This window comes from Galeopterus variegatus, unplaced genomic scaffold (genome assembly GCF_000696425.1).
Source record: "Galeopterus variegatus unplaced genomic scaffold, G_variegatus-3.0.2 Scaffold294, whole genome shotgun sequence".
NCBI classification, from domain to species: Eukaryota; Metazoa; Chordata; class Mammalia; order Dermoptera; family Cynocephalidae; genus Galeopterus; species Galeopterus variegatus.
In genome coordinates, this window is record NW_007726405.1 from 107803 (window position 1) to 126688 (window position 18886).

General features: G+C 41.1%; 1 protein-coding gene across 1 annotated transcript in view; it reads left to right on the forward strand.

Annotated features, from left to right (window-relative positions):
* GART (phosphoribosylglycinamide formyltransferase, phosphoribosylglycinamide synthetase, phosphoribosylaminoimidazole synthetase) overlaps nucleotides 1-11485 on the forward strand; it is a 24589-nt gene extending 13104 nt beyond the window's left edge. Inside the window, exons 12-22 of the mRNA XM_008567127.1 lie at nucleotides 778-872; nucleotides 1268-1377; nucleotides 1753-1951; nucleotides 2648-2899; nucleotides 3146-3298; nucleotides 7118-7324; nucleotides 8283-8420; nucleotides 9367-9497; nucleotides 9769-9910; nucleotides 10953-11068; nucleotides 11164-11485. Of these exons, the coding sequence (XP_008565349.1) occupies nucleotides 778-872; nucleotides 1268-1377; nucleotides 1753-1951; nucleotides 2648-2899; nucleotides 3146-3298; nucleotides 7118-7324; nucleotides 8283-8420; nucleotides 9367-9497; nucleotides 9769-9910; nucleotides 10953-11068; nucleotides 11164-11355 (1735 nt within the window). The 3' untranslated portion in view covers nucleotides 11356-11485. The remainder of the gene's footprint in view (nucleotides 1-777; nucleotides 873-1267; nucleotides 1378-1752; nucleotides 1952-2647; nucleotides 2900-3145; nucleotides 3299-7117; nucleotides 7325-8282; nucleotides 8421-9366; nucleotides 9498-9768; nucleotides 9911-10952; nucleotides 11069-11163) is intronic.
* Nucleotides 11486-18886: the final 7401 nt, after the last annotated feature.

Consider the following 18886-nt stretch of genomic DNA (forward strand, 5'->3'; position numbering starts at 1 on the left):
GCTAAAGGCTGAATCTTCTTGACTATCATATTTCCAGCTGCAATGTCTACCCCAGATTCCTTGTAAGTCAGGCCCCTAAAGAATTAAAAAACAAAAGAAAGGAAACAACTAAAACATCACCCCAATGCCAGGGAAGTTTATTTTAATCTTAAAATACTATTTAAAGGGCCGGCCCGGTGGCGCACTGCTACAGTGCGCCGCTTGGGAAGCGCAGCGGCGCTCCCGCCGAGGGTTCGGATCCCACATACAGACCGGCCACTCACTGGCTGAGCGAGGAGCGGGGGCAACACCGAGGGTTGCGATCCCGTTGCCGGTCCCGGTCCGGTACGGGCGCGACACTGAGGGTTGCAATCCGTTGCCGGACACGAAAAAAGACAAAAAAAAAAAGTACTATTTAAAGCAGAAGCTATCTCAAGTGATTTTCACATTACCTAATGTGATCTAAAAAAAATTTTTTTTTTTTTTCCTTTTTTTTGGTCTTTCTTCGTGACCGGCAACGGATCGCAACCCTCAGTGTCGCGCCCGTACCGGACCGGGACCGGCAACGGGATCGCAACCCTCGGTGTTGCCCCCGCTCCTCGCTCAGCCAGTGAGTGGCCGGTCTGTATGTGGGATCCGAACCCTCGGCGGGAGCGCCGCTGCGCTTCCCAAGCGGCGCACTGTAGCAGTGCGCCACCGGGCCGGCCCTTTAAATAGTATTTTAAGATTAAAATAAACTTCCCTGGCATTGGGGTGATGTTTTAGTTGTTTCCTTGCTTTTGTTTTTTAATTCTTTAGGGGCCTGACTTACAAGGAATCTGGGGTAGACATTGCAGCTGGAAATATGCTAGTCAAGAAGATTCAGCCTTTAGCAAAAGCCACCTCCAGACCAGGTAAGTGAGATCCTATACTTTGCTAATTCATTAAATTTGACAGACATTGTGAATTGATTTGGGCTTTATATTTCACTGAGCAAATTTTTCCAAATTAATGCCAGGTTCTATAAGTCTTGCCCTACTTAAAGCAAACCCATAGTCTTCTGCTTTCTTGTCTGTAATATTAAGGATAGCATTTCTTATCTGTGATGTTAAACTTAAAAAGATATATGATTATGTGTTCCTTTAATATTTAATTATTTTCTTGATCAATTCTTTGAGCACATGTTGCTATCTTCTATTCTTAAGAAAGGCATCTCTTATTTTAGCCATTCTAATGAAGAAGTGGTATGTATATCATGTTTAACTAATCTGTTATAATGCAGCAGGTGATTAACTTTCTTCTTCAACAGGCTGTGAAGTTGACCTTGGAGGTTTTGCTGGTCTTTTTGATTTGAAAGCAGCTGGTTTCAAAGATCCTCTCCTGGCCTCTGGAACAGATGGCGTTGGAACTAAACTGAAGGTAATCAGATACCTTTGTGAATAAAGGCCTTTTTTGATGGATAAGAGGGAATTTACTGTATATCAAATACATATTTTTTCTCTCCTGACATAAATGAGCTAAAAAGAACCATATCAAATAACCATATAATGTGCTTAACATATCTGCACATTTCTAACAACAAAATATTATTGAGGCTTTATTTGGATGAGAGAGTATTTTAGGAGATAAAAAGGGATAGTTTTGGACCAAGTGGCTTATCAGAAATTAGTGTTCTTTTGTCTTTAAGTGTTAAGAGCAGCTATCCAAAGTCAGTGGCGTTTGTTAGCCTCCGTTGATAAACTGACAATTTGGAGCTTATTCTCCAATGTAGATGTTTATATTGTTCTTCTGTAGATTGCGCAGCTATGCAATAAACATGATACCATTGGTCAAGATTTGGTTGCAATGTGTGTAAATGATATTCTGGCACAAGGAGCAGAGCCACTCTTCTTCCTCGATTACTTTTCCTGCGGAAAACTTGACCTTAGTACAACTGAAGCTGTTGTTGCTGGAATCGCTAAAGCTTGTGGAAAGGCTGGATGTGCTCTCCTTGGTATGATCATCCATTTTAATCACGTGTCCTTATTCTTACTGTATTTTAGCCCTATGTGTAAAAATGGTGCCAATATAGCTAGCAAGAGAAACTGTATATCCACAAGATGTGGCAAATAAGATACTATACATCATCTAGAAAATGGAGTGATTATAAAGATAAAGTATGTGAAAGTATTTCTGAAACTAAACTGGCATGGAAATGATGTTATATTCAACTGGGCATTCATCCCATGAAAGTTGTAATGTTTGAAAGCTACATGCATACTTGTTATTACCTTATCTCACCCTTTGTAGAGATTAGTGCTGTTTCCCCTGAAATCATGCTTGGTTGAAAGTTCTGCTAGGCAGCTAATAGAGTATGTTTTATTGACTGTTTGCAGGTTATAGCCACATGTTTAATTGTTCGTGTTAAGAATAGCTAGTGTTGGGCCGGCCCAGTGGCGTACTCGGTAGAGTGCGGCGCTTGGGAGCGCGACGGCGCTCCCGCCGAGGGTTCGGATCCCATATAGAGACCGATCCGCTTACTGGTTGAGCATGGTGTGGGCACGACACTGAGGGTTGCGATCCTGTTACCGGTCACGAAAAAAGACAAAAAGGAAAAAAAAAAAAAAAAAAAAGAATAGCTAGTGTTACTGTTACCTAGGCAGATTTTTAAATATTATGTGATTTCTTTGCTCTTGTCTTATCCTGCCAGGAGGTGAAACAGCAGAAATGCCTGACATGTATCCTCCTGGAGAGTACGACCTCGCTGGTTTTGCTGTCGGTGCCATGGAACGGGATCAGAAACTCCCTCACCTGGAAAGAATCACTGAAGGGGATATTGTTATTGGAATAGCTTCATCTGGTCTTCACAGCAATGGATTTAGCCTTGTGAGGAAAATTGTAGCAAAATCTTCCCTCCGTTACTCCTCTCCAGCACCTGATGGTTGTGGTGACCAGACTTTAGGTAAACTCATTCACGTTTAAACTGTCCTGCCTGAAAATGTCTGAGTAACCACTTTGTGGGTTTAGTCTCTCATTACTTAAAGCTAGATTTGAATGTATTACATTATCCTGTGGTTTGGCTGCTTGGATATTATTGTACAACTGGTTTGTCTGTACAAGGTCGAACTCATTCTCCATTTCAGAGTTGTTTTATGTTTTCGTTTTAAATTCATAGGCTCAGTTTTTGTCTTATCCCTCCAATAAACAGGGGATTTACTTCTGACTCCAACCAGAATCTACAGCCATTCACTGTTACCTATCCTACGTTCAGGACATGTCAAAGCATTTGCCCATATTACTGGTGGAGGATTGCTAGAAAACATCCCCAGAGTCCTCCCTCAAAAATTTGGAGTGGATTTAGGTAAGATAATTAAATGGAACTTTTGTTTAGAAAACTCTTAAGGAATAAAAACGCATGTGGGAGAAAACTCTGTGGGTAGTTAGTGCACACATTATTATACATGGAGAATTCTTGATCATTGGGGTTTCTTGGGAGAAAAATAGGCTGATTCTTTTCTTCCTCTTTCTGCCTTATTATCCATATTTATAAGGCGTAAAATCCTTTCATGTAATTGGTTTGTGTAAAGATGAAATGCTATAAGCAGATCCTCCAAGGGGATTGGTAACCTCAAGCTTTATCAAGATGGAACCCTACATGCCAGGATGGGAAATGGTAGCTACTACATAGTCCACACAGGAAATAAAAGGACCTGAATCAAGGCATAGAGAAGGAAGACAAATTTGAGAATCATTTTACCCATAGAAGGAAAAAGTCCCAGGTTTCTAGTTAAGCAGGGGAGTAGATGATAACGTCAGTAATGCATGAGTAAGAGAAGGTTTGGAGTAGGAAATGGGAATACAGTTTTTTAATCTTCAGTATGTTTATTTCAAGTTGTCTGTGAGCAGAAGTTGTCAAGCTGAAGATAAGTTGGGTGATTATATGCACGTAATAATTGTTATAGCCGAGAGAGTGGAAGGGACCAAATATTGTTCCTCAAAGGTAGAATTACTGAAAAGAACAGTCAGAAGGTGGGTAAACCATGTAAAAGTATCATCATCAAACCCAAGGAAGAATTTTAACATGACATTGGTCAGCAGTGTCAGGTGCAACACAGAGATCTAGGATGAGGACCCAAAGGAGGCCAGTTAGGTCCAAAAGCAGCCTACTGGAGGTAGATACCACCCACCAGATTATCGTGGGGGGAATGGGTGGCAGAAATGTAGACACAGTGGGTGGAGATTACTGTTTCAAGAAACTTACTGGTTAAAAGGAAAGGGAAATGATTACTTATGTACTCGCCATAGTGTGGGACAGGGTTTTCCCTCCCTGTTTTTATAGAATAAAGAGACAAAGTTCAACTATTCTAGCTGTCATAGTCAACTAATGTACATTGTTTCGAAGGAATAAAAACTGAGGAAGTTCACATAAAATAACTTCCAGAGAAGAATTAAGGGCCTAGTGAGATAAGCAGACTTGGTGTTGGAGTTTGAAGAGAGAAAAAAATAATAAAGCAGTCAAGATCAGAAACAAGAATAAGACCCAAATGAGGTTGAAGCTGGTTGTGTAGTTTTCCTCTCAAAATAAGAGTGTGTATAGCCTATAAGTCAGAACAGGAAAAAACAGACTGATTGTGTTGATCAGTTGGGCTGGGCAGGAACAGGGGTCATTCATGGGAGAGAAGCCATTGTGGATAGAGGTGAATAAGCTAGGATAGAATCCAAAGAGTCAGAAGTAGGTTGTGTAGAAGTGAGGAAATATGCAAGGTAGGGAGGAGCATGATCGAATGGGAACAGACAAGCTGGGTTTGGATTGAGTGGGAATCCCCTCCAGATCCATGGAATGAGCATAGTAAAGAGTTAAAGGGTTCATAGGAGGGTTAAATTAGTGGTTTAAGGCATTCCTTGGATAGAAGTGCTTTCCAGTGAGCATAAACAAAAACCTTAAGAAGTATTTCATGGGCTGGCCCGGTGGCACACTCGGTAGAGTGCGGCGCTCCCGCCGAGGGTTCGGATCCCATATAGAGACCGGTCCGCTCACTGGTTGAGCGTGGTGCGGGCGCAACACCAAGGGTTGCAATCCCGTTGCCGGTCGCGGTATTGGCGCGACACCGAGGGTTGCGATCCCGTTACCGGTCACAAAAAAAGACAAAAAGGAAAAAAAAAAGAAGTATTTTCTTTATTGTTCTCTTCAAATAGTGAAAAACAGTAGCATGCTGATGAATGGAGAAGGGAGGCAGAACTAATTTGTACATTTGCCAATTTCTGTGATTTAAATACTCCCACCATAGCCAATTGAAAAATGTCTGTGTTTAACAGCATCTACGACCTGGCTCTAGCATACCACTGGTTAAAAATAATGTTATGCTCACCTCATTAGGAAATTGAAAACTGATATAGCCATATTCCTGAAAACCATTATGTTTCGAGTTATACATGTCTGTATTCCAATAAAAACCCCTTGAATCAGCCTCTAAGGTTTCTTCCAGGAAACATACTTTGACAACAATAGATTTAAGTCAGAAATTTTTGACATTAAAATTACGACTTGTCGGGCCGGCCTGGTGGCGCACTGCTACAGTGCGCCGCTTGGGAGCGCGGTGGCGCTCCCGCCGAGGGTTCAGATCCCACATACAGACCGGTTCCCGCTCACTGGCTGAGCGAGGTGCGGGCGCAGCACCGAGGGTTGCGATCCCGTTGCCGGTCCCGGTCCGGTGCGGGTGCGACACTGAGGGTTGCGATCCATTGCTGGACACGAAAAAAGACAAAAAAAGGAAAAAAAAAAAAATTACGACTTGTATTATTCATAAGTATGTGTTCATTTGTAGAAACTACACTTTTAGCCTGTCAGTCTTGTTTCTACAAATGAATACTTTGTAAAACTTGTGGATAAAATGAGATTGTAGTTTGGTAATCTGGTATTTTTCCTGCCATTTAATATATCATCAACATCTACTTGTCGTAACATTTTTGATGAAGATTATTCCGTTTTATGGATGTACTCCTATTTGATTTGAAGTTGCTGTTGACTTGACTATTGAGAGCATAGTGAACATGGTAGTCACTAAATCTCTTGAGCTCGGCTTTTAAGAATGGATGTTTCCTAGCTAGTATAAAGGAAATTAATTCTAATACAGGAGAAGATTCATAGACATGTGATACATTTTAAAAATTGTATCAATTCCAGAGCATGAAACAACTGATTATACTTAAATATACCAAATAAACAGGGGGAACCAATAATCAACCTTCTTTTTCTTTTTTTTTTTTTTAAATTCTGTACAGATTCAAAAGAGAATCCTTATTATTTAACAAAAAGCTAAGTGGCTTCCCTTTTTTGGGAGCTTCATAAATAATTCAATATAGGTTTTGGAAATTAGATCGCATAACTGTAGACTGCAAAGAACTATCCAAATTATTTTATTATTGAGGAATTTTCTGCATGTGTATATAGACCTTTACCTAAACATTTTTATTGGAGATTTTGGTTGTATTAATACATATTATTAAAATGTATTAATAATACATATTCTTGTATAGACCTAAGAATTCTAAATTTTACTTTTCTTTAATTTTTATTTATTTTTTTATTTATTTTTTTTTTTGGCGGCTGATTGGTACAGGGATTTGAAGCTATTACCTTGGTGTCATAAGGCTGTGTTCTTACCAACTGAGTTAGCCAGTCAGCCCTAAGTATAAATTTTAAAATAAATGAGATGGACAATGTGTTGATCTTAAACCTTCTATGTAGCATGACTTGAATGGTATATCCGTTTTTTCTAAATCTGTATATAACCCACCTAGTTTTGCATCCTATTTAGAATTATTTTGCTCATCACTAAGACTCAGCTAAACAGTCAAAAAAGAATGGTATGCCAGCCTTTACTGGAATTCAACTACTAGCACATGTAATCCATGAGGGATTTTCTAAGGATCTATTTAGTTAATGCAACACAAAACTTCACTCAATTGTGAATACTGGCAAGTGTGTAAACAAAAAATGTTCTTAATGTCTTACATACACATGTATCCTAAAAAAAAAACTTCTGAAAAGTCAGTTTGTACTTTTACCCTATATAAAATAGCAAAACCTGATTGTAATGTCTCTGTCTTTGTATATGTACATATTTTTTTACTTTGTGTGAGGCAATAGGTAGGTTAAACAACTCTTGCCTATTTTCAGATGCCCGGTCCTGGAGGATCCCCAGAGTCTTCTCATGGTTACAACAGGAAGGACACCTCTCTGAAGAAGAGATGGCCAGAACATTTAACTGTGGGGTTGGGGCTGCCCTCGTGGTATCAAAGGATCAGACAGAGCAGATTCTGAGGGATATTCAGCAGCACAAGGAAGAAGCCTGGGTGATAGGCAGTGTGGTGGCATGTCCTGAAGGTAATCGCTCCTTATTTGTTTTTAGGTATATCATCTTAAATAGAGCAGAGCCCTGCCTCACAGGCTCTGTGCCCACCTTTTATTCCAGCCATTGCTATGGCAACTATCATTACACAGGTGTAATATGACAGCACCCACCCCAGTGATACCACGTACTCTTCACTTCCACATCAGGACTCTGACACTTCTGTGTAATGTTCACAGGTGCGCAACTACACCTCACAGGATCTCTTCCCAAAGTAATCTCCCTGCACACAAGACCTTGTGGCTGTGCATTGTAGTTCACCTCAATTCAAGGAATAGTGAGCAAGCACCCTAACAAGTACTGTGTATTAGTTGGGACTCTGCTAGAAGTGCTAGAACTTAGCACAGGGACACAAAATCCACTCAGATCAGCTAACAAAGATGTCAGAGCTTGTATACTTTGCCTGTATCTGCCTTCATTTCCTCTGTTGTGTAGGTTTCATTTTCAGGCAGGTTCTCCAAATACTAGAAAGGTAACATCCTTCAGCTCACATTACAATAAGAGAGACCTTCTCTTTCTCAATATCTTATAGAGAGACCTTCGCTTTCTCCAGTCTTTGAATTGACTTGCTGGGTCACATGGCTGCCCAAGGCCAGGAGGTTATGGCACTATCATGGATGATCTCACTGGGAAGATTTGGGAAGTAGGGGCAGACCAGTGGCAAGCAGTAATACATCCCCTATATGCTTCGATATAGTAATGTGCTCTATAGCTCTTAGCTAAAGTAGGTAATTACATACATTCACCTTTGGGAAGTTTTTAGGAATGAGTAATGTTACGTGATACAAACCTGTTATTCATTTTAGTCCTTGCATACCATATTTCCAGAATAAAATATGGTATTCTAAAGTTTTCATAAAATATTTTTCTTTCCATTATTCCTGTTAATTCACAATTGTTATTTATTTATTTATGGGTATGTTTTAAATGAAGGTTCCCCTCGTGTGAAAGTCAAGAATCTGATTGAAACCATACGAATAAATGGGTCAGTCTTAGAGAATGGCTCCCTGAAAAACTATTTCTCTGTCAAACCAAAAAAGGCAAGAGTGGCTGTCTTAATATCTGGAACAGGTAAGATGTGGCTTCCTCTGTACTGTAGAGCTATGGAAATGCTCTTCCCTTCCTCCCTGGCCCCAACCCCAACCCCTACCCCTCACCCACCTATGGACACACACACACAAAAAAACTCTTTCAGATTGTAAGGATACTCTCAGCAGAGTCTGAGGGGAGTGGGGAGGAATCATTCAGGAGTACTATCTTTTCAACATCCTTAATCTTTCCACTTTTCTTATGCATTTGAAACAACTCCCAAAGAAAGAAGTAGAGAAAGATGGTTAAAGAGAAACTAGAAAAGACAGAAAGGATGGAAATTCCAACTTTTTTTGTATCACAGCTTCATTGCTGGAAAGTCTTAAAATAGTTGAAGGTTTTTTATTATTAAGAATATTAAGAACAAGGAATTTATGTTTGGCCTTTTTGGATAGAGGGGTTTGGATAAGAGCATTGTATTCTTCAAGATGGATATATCATGATTTTTATTCTCCATTGTAAGTAACATTGCTGTGAACATTTTTGTAAATGTACAAGATGTCCTTAAGTGCGTATTTGATTATTTCCTTAGAATACATCCCCAGAAATATAATTGCTTTACAAAATGATTTTAAGGCTTCTATATCATTGAGGCCCGAGTTTATGGTGAAGCAAAGAAACTATGGTAAGGGCCATAGTGATTTATTCTTGAGAGGGTAAAGAGCATATTTCTCATCAACCAGTTTTAAAATCATGTTACATTATTTCTACTACAATGCTAGATCATAAGATACTATCTTATATATCCCTAGAACCAGGAGTACCTATGTTTTTCATTATCCCAAGAGAAATAGAATTTAAAAGTCTGACATATGTTGCCAGTCTTTTCCAAGACATTTATTCAGAAAGGTTGGCAATTCCCTATTCAAAATGGCACATATCTCTTTTTAATAAGTGTGAACTCACTTGTGTTTTTCTCCCTTTTCAGGATCGAACCTCCAAGCACTTATAGACAGTACTCAGGATCCAAATAGCTCTGCACATATTGTTGTTGTTATCTCCAACAAAGCTGCAGTGGCTGGGTTAGATAAAGCAGAAAGAGCTGGTATTCCCACCAAAGTAAGTTACTTGGGAAAGTATCTTAACTGCAGGCTGTATTTAAGCTCATAATCTGCCCTCACAGAGTCAGGGTCTGTGGAGCACTTGTTCTTTGGACTTCTGCATTTTGGGTGGGTGTTAGGCTTGCCTTTCTACTTTATCCTGTCCATTCCTTAATTATCTTCTATTGGTTGTGTCTTCACAAGGAAGTGAAAAATGATCTATGTAAAGTGTGAATTTTAATTTTTGATAATTCATTGGAAAACATTGTGCTTATCTTTTTCTATTACAGGTAATTAATCATAAATTATATAAAAATCGTGTAGAATTTGATAATGCAATTGACCAAGTCCTTGAAGAATTCTCCACAGACATAGTCTGTCTTGCAGGATTCATGAGAATTCTATCTGGCCCCTTTGTCAGAAAGTGGAATGGTAAGCAAAAATTGTTTGACATTTCGTTGGAAATCAACTGAAAATGAACTCAAGTGTCAAACAATCTCAGTAGTGAACTTGCCAAACAATCCCAGTAGTGAATATTTACTGTAATATTTTACTTAACTCAGGTCATAAATTAATTTCCTTTCCTTTAGTCCTAAGAATGACCCAATGATGGTTCATTAATCTGCTATCTATCCATTTTGTTTGGCTTGCTGTAATTAATCACTTCTTCTAATAAAAAGTAACTCAGTTTTGTTTCACATTACTGTAAAGGTAATATTTCATCTTCTGAATAAATGTTCAGAAGAACCTTTTTTACTTGTTTAGAAGCAAGAGGAAGTGAAATTCTCAAAATGCAGAATCCCTCCTCTCCTTAGGAAGTATACACCATTGCCAGAAGATGGGAAGGAAGGCATTGTTGCCAGAAAACACGTACCATCTTGTGTTATTGCCTTTTTCCCCAAAATCTTTGCATCCTGTTTTCATTTTTTGTGTACACATTTGGGGAATAAATGCATTTTCTCACCAAAGAGTTTGTTTCCTTAGGTGAATATAGGTAGAGCCTTGTGATGTAATATAAAACAGGCAATGCCTTTGGTAACATAAGGCACACAGAACTAGCTAATGCAGCTGGAGGACACATCACTTTGTGGTTAGAAGTCAAGCACACAGACATTATTCAAGAACCTCTTGCCTCTTTCTGATAGTATGTGCCAGTCACAACCTAAATTTTCTTCAGGAGCACTACCATCATCCAGCTTAGACGCCCCCCGCCCACCTTCCTGTCACCATGGCTACCTGTTCAGAGCCTGCCCAGCATGCCTTTGGCTGTGCAAGGCAGGCATGTGCTGCTACCAGGACTTCCTCCAGTAAGAACTGTATTTCTCTTTACCTCATCTCTATGTTTGGCAAAGAAAACAGCCATCCCAGAAATCCAACTTCTGTTTGACTTCTGATTCTAGACAGGAAAACATATTCCTTTGACAGAATACATGGGATTCTAAAATTCTTACCACTATGCTTTTTTAATTTCTAGGAAAAATGCTCAACGTCCACCCCTCCTTGCTCCCTTCTTTTAAGGGTTCAAATGCCCATGCGCAAGTCTTGGAAACTGGAGTCACAATTACTGGGTGCACTGTACACTTTGTAACTGTGAGTATGTCTTTTTCTACCAAAATAGTACTCGTTTTTAGATGTCAATTGCATTAGCTAGAAGTAATGTTCAAAACTTTTGCTTTCTTTCACAGGAAGACGTAGATGCTGGACAAATTATTTTACAAGAAGCTGTTCCCGTGAAGAGGGGTGACACTGTTACGACTCTGTCTGAGAGAGTGAAATTAGCAGAACATAAAATATTTCCTGCAGCCCTCCAGCTGGTGTCCAGTGGAACTGTACAGCTTGGAGAAAATGGCAAGATCTGTTGGGTCAAAGAGGAGTGAAGCCTCCTAGTTCAGGAAAGGAGCCAGTTTTGAAAGAATTATAGCTGTTTGTATGGTGGCTTTTTATCATGGGCTCAGCCCAAAAGAAAAATGGCTTAAAAAAAAATTTTAAAAAAGACTTCACCCTTAACTCCTTGGCCATTTTTTCATGAAGAGAAATTCATTAGTGTAACATATCGAAGACATACACATCTCCCATGATCTTTCAGGTTTTACCTGTTTAGAACCTTGTTCATAATCAAGCTAGTCATTCAGAACTCTTTTCTTTCTTTTTTTTTTTTTTTTTTATTCCTTTTTTTTTTTTTTTTTTTTTTTCCTTTTTGCCTTTTTTTTTACTGACCGGTAACAGGATTGCAACCCTCAGTGTGGCGCCCGTACCGGGGACCGGCAACGGGATCGCAACCCTCGGTGTTGTGCCTGCACCACGCTCAGCCAGTGAGCGGAACCGGTCTCCACATGGGATCCGAACCCTCGGCGGGAGCGCCACCGCGCTCCCAAGCGACGCACTCTCCAGTGCGCCACCGGGCCGGTCCAGAACTCTTTTCACTCTCAGCCAAACAGGACACCAAAACTCTCAGTCTTTCTTATCTTTTTTTTGACCAATATCACCTCCATTTTTATGTTGTATGTATTAGTCCATTTTGTGTTGCTTATAACAAAATACACGGAACTGGGTAATTATAAAGAAAAACGAAATTTATTGCTTACAGTTTCTGAGGCTGGGAAGTCCAAAGTCCATCTGGTGGTGGAAACAGTGACCCAGGGGTCTCACATTGCAAGATGGTGGAAGCAGAGAGAGAGAGAGACAGACTCTCCCCTTCTTTTAAAGCCCTCAGAACCACACCCCTGACCACCATCTTTAATCCATTCATTACTGCATGATCCTACAACCCAATCAGCTCTTCAAGGCCCCACCTTACAATTACCATAATAGGAGTTCCCACTCTGTTAAAAGTCACAGTGGGGGCCGGCCCGGTGGCTCACTGGAGAGTGCGCCACTTGGGAGCGCGGCGGCGCTCCCGCCAAGGGTGCGGATCCCATGTGGAGACCGGTTCCCACTCACTTGCTGAGCGCGGTGTGGGCACAACACCGAGGGTTGCGATCCCGTTGCCGGTCAGTAAAAAAGACAAAAAGGAAAAAAAAAAAAGTCACAGTGGGAGCTAAGTTTTAATACATAAAACTTGGGGGATACAATTCAAGCTTCAGGGAGTTTTGGGGAGACATAATCCACTACATTCCACCCTTGGCCCCCCAAAACTCATGTCCATAAAACTTGGGGGATACAATTCAAGCTTCAGGGAGTTTTGGGGAGACATAATTCAATCCACTACATTCCACCCTTGGCCCCCCAAAACTCATGTCTTTTTCACATGTAAATGCATTCATTTCATCCCCAAAGTCTTAACTTGTTTTAACTCAAAAGTCCAAAGTTAAAAGTCCCATCTGTGAAATCAATACAAGTTGTCCATTTCCAAGATACAATGGTGAGACAAACATAGGGTACATATTCCCATTCCAAAAGGGTGTAATAGGCCAAAAGAAAGGAGAAACAGGTCCCAAACAAGTCTGAAACCCAGCAGGATAGGCATTAAATCTTAAAGCTGGTGAATCTTGTAACTTGATTCAATGTTTGACCTCCTTTGCATGCTGTTGTGGGGGTTGAGTCCACAAGTCCTTAGGCAGCTCCACTCCTGTGGCTTTCCTGGTCTCAGGCTGATGATTTAGTTCTCGCATGCTGGTAGTTCCACAGATCTGGGGTCTCCATGGTGGTCCTGCTCTCATGGCTCCACTAGACATGGTTCTGATGGGGTTTCCCTGCTGCAACTCCAACCTCACATTTCTGCTGGGCATTACCCTAGTGAAGGCTGTCTGCAGTGACTCCACCCCTGTGACTTCTCTCTTTCTGGGTCCCCAGGCTTTTCTATACATCTTTTGAAATTGTGATGGAGGCTCCCAAGCCTCCACAGCTCTGGCATTCTGCGAGCCTGCAGACCTATCACCGTGTGGACGCTGCCAAGGCTTCCCACTTGTATTTTCCAAAGCTGCAGGTCCAGCCACATCTGGGGCCAATTTACCCACAGCTGGAGCAGCCAAAGCAGCTGGTGTGCTGGTGCTGGAAGCAGCTTCTGGAGGTGGCCCTGAGCAACAAACCCGTGTAGGGTGCCTCAGGCCTGTTCCCCAACACCACTCTGTCTCCCTAGGCCTTTGGCCCTGAAATGGAAGGGTTGGCCCCAGAGGCTTCTGCAATGCCTTCAGGACCTTTTCCCTCTTCTCTTGATAATCCTGTTATTTTGTGTTAATCTTATTAGTACCATTGAATTTAACTTCTGAAATTATTCTCTGCTTCTCTAGCACATGGCCAGGCTGTAAATTTTCCAAATCTTTACTGTCTCTTCCCTTTTAAATTCTGGCTTTATGTCATGCCTTTGTTGCTGCTACCATAACTCAGAGTAGGCGATTAGAAGTAGCCATGCAGCTTCCTTAAGCTTTGTTGCTTAGAAATTTCTTCTACCAAATACTCCAGTTCACAATTCCTAAGTTCTAACTTGCACAAAGTCCTAGGGTGTGGACACAATGCAGCCAAGTTCCTTTCCAGTTCACAGCAAGGGTGATCTTTGCCGAAGTTTCTGAAAAACTTCTTATTTCTATCTGAAACCTCCTTAGAATGGTCTTTATGATCCATATGTCTGTGAGCATTCTGGTCACCACCATTTAACCAGTCTCTAAAATTTTGCCTGGTTTTCTTCTCTTCAAGACTTTCACTAGCATCTAGGCTTTTTCTAGCCTGTTCCTCCAAATTCCCCAAACCTCTCCTCAACCCCCGGTTCCAAAGCCGCTTCCATATTTTCAATTATTTTTTTTTTTTTTTGTCTTTTTTTTTTTTTCGTGTCCAGCAACGGACCGCAACCCTCAGTGTCACGCCCGTACCGGACCGGGACCGGCAACCGGATCGCAACCCTCGGTGCTGCGCCCGCCCCTCGCTCAGCCAGTGAGCGGGAACCGGTCTGTATGTGGGATCCGAACGCTCGGCGGGAATGCCACCCCGCTCCCAAGCGGCGCACTGTAGCAGTGCGCCACCGGGCCGGCCCCTTCAATTATTTTTTATAAGCAACACCCCACTTCTGGTACCAATTTTCTGTATTAGTCCATTTTGTGTTGCTTATAACAAAATACACAGAACTGGGTAATTATAAAGAAAAACGAAATTTATTGTTCACAGTTTCTGAGGCTGGAAAGTCCAAAATCCATCTGGTGGTGGAAACAGTGACCCAGGGGTCTCACATTGCAAGATGGTGGAAGCAGAGAAAGCAAAGAGAGACAGACTCTCTCCTTCTTTTAAAGCCCTCAGAACCATACCCCTGACCACCATTTTTAATCCATTCATTATTGCACTATCCTACAACCCAATCTCCTCTTCAAGGCCCCACCTTACAATTACCATAATAGGAGTTCCCACCCTGTTAAAAGTCACAGTGGGAGCTAAGTTTCTAATACATAAAACTTGAGGGATACAATTCAAGCTTCAGGGCGTTTTTGGGGGGCATAATTCAACTGACTACATTATATGTTCTCTAATCTTTGATCATATGCTTTTGAAGGCATGGCTGCTGAATGTGTCTGAGTTACAGTGGGGCAAGGAAGTATGAGGAGATGCCCAAGAGTATAACTTGGGTCCCATTCATATTCCTACCCGCTCCCAGTGTGTAGAATTAGCCCAACCTCCTCCTGATCAGGGTCAAATGTATCTTCCCCAAGTATAATAAGTGAATGTCTCTCTTCCTCATATTATGTATCTGCTGATTTGAATTGAGACTTCCCTGATTATCCTGATCATAATTTGATGTCATAAAATTTCTGAGTAGCTCCTATTTCTGAGGGATAGTGCCCTTTGTACTTCAAAATATCATTAAACATTCCTCTAATTATTGACAGTTTCTGTAATACATGGATTTTAGTTTCACAGTCATTCTATGGTTTATAAGCATACTTTTATAAATCACTAGAGGTTTAACGAGAGAGTTTGGTGGCTTCTGTCTAGGCACAGTACTCATCTTCTGTTCATTTCCTCATAATTAAAGTAGGCAAATGCCTATCAGTTGTTTTGAAAACTAGATTTAATATATGTGAAGTATGTAGCACAGAGTAGGCACTCAGAGGTTAGTATTTATTTTATAGTTCCTGTCATGAAAGCTATTGTAATTCATTATTCAACAAATATATCTTAAGCATAAAATCGAGAGTGGTGATCAATGGAGCATTAGAATTGTGCTAGGTACTGTTCAGGAAGGATGAGGGCAAATGGAGGGTAATCTATCCAGACAAGGAAAGAGGTATAATGGGACTGCATGTATTTCCCACTCAAGCCAGTCATTTCCCATCTGGATATGCAGTTCTGGAAGTGGGCAGTCTAGGCTGACATACCGGATACATGTATAACCTTACTTGTAAACCACCATGCTTAGTACCACATTTCTCTGCTACCACAGCTGACTGAGTAAGGAATGGCCATGCAGCCCAAAGGCAGCCAACCGTCCTTAGACTGCTGAGCAGCCCTCAACATGGTGTGCCTTAAGACCCTTGCCTGCATGACAGAGGTGCACCTTACTGGAAAGGCAACTAAAGGCCATGTTCAAATCCTCCATTAGAATTGTTTTTTGTTTGTTTGTTTTTTAAGTTGACTGGTAAGGGGATCTTAACCCTTGACTTGGTGTTGTCAACACCATGCTCACCCAGTGAGCTAACTGGCCATCCCTATATGGGATCTGAACCCACAGCCTTGGTGTTATCAGCACCACACTCTCCTGAGTGAGCCACGGGCCGGCCCCTCCATTAGAGTTTAACAGCAGAGGTCTCTTAAGTAGTTACATACAGAAGATAGTAAACTGTAGCCTTAAGACAGAAAAGAGTAGATGGCCAAGAGTAGTGGAGCAGAGCTCCAACAGACCTGCTTTGCCAACAGAACTTAATGTCTGCCTCTGGTAGAGCTCCCCAGGCCTGGGCAGCCAGCCATCATTGCCTTTCCTCCCATTGACTATAGTCAGCAACCTCCATCAAATGGGAAGTCCAGGAACTATTCATCTGGATGGTTCACTCAACGTAATTAAGTGCCTATTATGTATATACTAAATACTGTCCTGTGAAGTTTATAGAAAGTTAAAAGATATAAAGGAAAAGGTATAGTTGATGAAATCACATACCTAATAGAAGTAGAGGCTGGTACCACATTGATAAATGAGAAAAAATCAATGTGAGCTTATAACCTTAGAAATAAATTTTCTAGCCCTTTCTTTAACATTGCTCTCCACTAAAAGGGACCTGCAGTCCATGCAAGGTAGCTGATGCCATATCTCGGGATAGGAAGAATCAAAATGTCTCTGGAATGTGGTTGTCAGAAACCAAAAAATTACTGAAAATAGCAGGGATGATAATAAAAGGACAAGAAGTCAGTTTAAAAGGGGTTTCTGCTGTCTAGTTCGTGATAAATTATTATTCGGACATGAGTCTGAGCAACCATTAGTTTATAATGTGATACAGAAAGAGAAAAGCTAAACTATGAAAAAGTTTTTATTAATAAATATGGATATTTTTCTTTTATTATAGATGTCTCGTGGTTCTATTTGTGTAATCTAAAATGAAATAGATCAGCCCCTTGATTACACATTCAAACACTGTGTTCAGGTAGAACGCTATTGTGGAGTGGGGATGCGTTTGTTAAACAGCCTGCTGATCACAGCAAAGAGAAAGGATTCAAGAACCCGTGGCCTTGGTGTTATCAGCACCACACTCTCCTGAGTGAGCCACGGGCCGGCCCAATTAAGGTTTTTTTTAAAAGATGACCAGTAAGGGGACCTTAACCGTTGGCTTGGTGTTGTCGCTCTCCCAAGTGAGCTAACTGGCCCAATCCCTACATAGGGATCTGAACCCATGGCCTTGGTGTTATCAGCACCACACTCTCCTGAGTGAGCCACGGGCCGGCCCAATTAAGGTTTTTTTTAAAAGATGACCAGTAAGGGGACCTTAACCGTTGGCTTGGTGTTGTCGCTCTCCCAAGTGAGCTAACTGGCCCAATCCCTACATAGGGATCTGAACCCGTGGCCTTGGTGTTATCAGCACCACACTCTCCTGAGTGAGCCATGGGCCGGCCCCTTGCCCGTGCTTTTTAAATTTTTTTTCTTATGCACTTTATATCACCTTATATGGTATTTACATACAGTGACCTTGTTTTCAAACTAATAGACCTTTTTTCACATGTATATATATTTTCAAATTTTTTATTGAAGTGTAACATGGGGAAAAGTGCACATATCATAACCACACCACTCCAATTTTCCCAAGTGAACATACCTTAAAACCAGTACACAGGTAAAGAAACATTGCCAACATTCCAGAAACTTCTCTCTTACCCCTTCTAGTCATTACTCATCTCCCACTCCCACCCCCACCAAGGGTAATCACTCCTCTGACTTCTAATTAGTTTTGTCTGTTTTAAGCTTTATACAAATGGAATTCCACAAGATGTACTTTTTTTGTGTCTGGCTTTGTTAGCCCACATTAATTCGTATTGTCACATGTTGGGGCGGGCCAGTTAGCTCAGTTGGTCAGAGTGTGGTACTGATAATGCCAAGGTCCAGGGTTTGATCCTTGTACCAAACAGCTGCCAAAAAAATAAAAAATAAATTTAAACATATTGTTGCATGTATTTGTGGATCATCATCATTCATGTATGAGTATGCCATGGTTTATTTATCCATTCTATTATTGATGCCAGTTTGGGTGTTTCCAGTCTAGGGCTACAAATACTGCTGTTATGCAGAACATTCTTGTACATCTTTATTTGGTGAATTAATCTTCACATTTTTATTACATATATACCTAGGAGTGGAATTGCTGGGCCATTGAGTATATTCATATGCTCAGCTTTAGCAGATAAACTGCCCATTGTTTTCCCAAAGTAATTAGGCCAATTTACACTCCCAACAGTATATGAGAGTTCTGGTTGTTCCACAACCTTGCCAATACATGGTATGGTCTTCCCTGCCCCTCCCACCCATTTTAGCCATTTTTGTGGATGGATAGTACTCTCACATTGTGGTTTGCATTTCCCAGTTGACTAATGAAATTGAGACTTTTTCAATGTACAGTTACCCTCTTCTCAAATCCATGTCATTAGTACCCCCTTTCAAATAGTCTTGTTGGCTGATTTATGATAAGACCCATCTTCCCCTTCCTTCTAACCTTCTTCTCAAGGTTCATCTTCCCTACTAGAATCTCACCTTTTATGCTAACCAGAGGAAAATCTCAGAGGGGGTCTTAGGTTATAAAGAAAGTCTTTACTTTTGATGTATTAAAAAACCTCCCTCTGGGCCGGCCCGGTGGCGCACTGGAGAGTGCGCCGCTTCGGAGCGTGGTGGCGCTCCTGCCGAGAGTTCGGATCCCATGGTGTGGGTGCGACATGGAGGGTTGTGATCCCGTTACTGGTCAGTAAAAAAGACAAAAAGTAAAAAAAAAAAAAAAAAAAAAAAAAACCCCC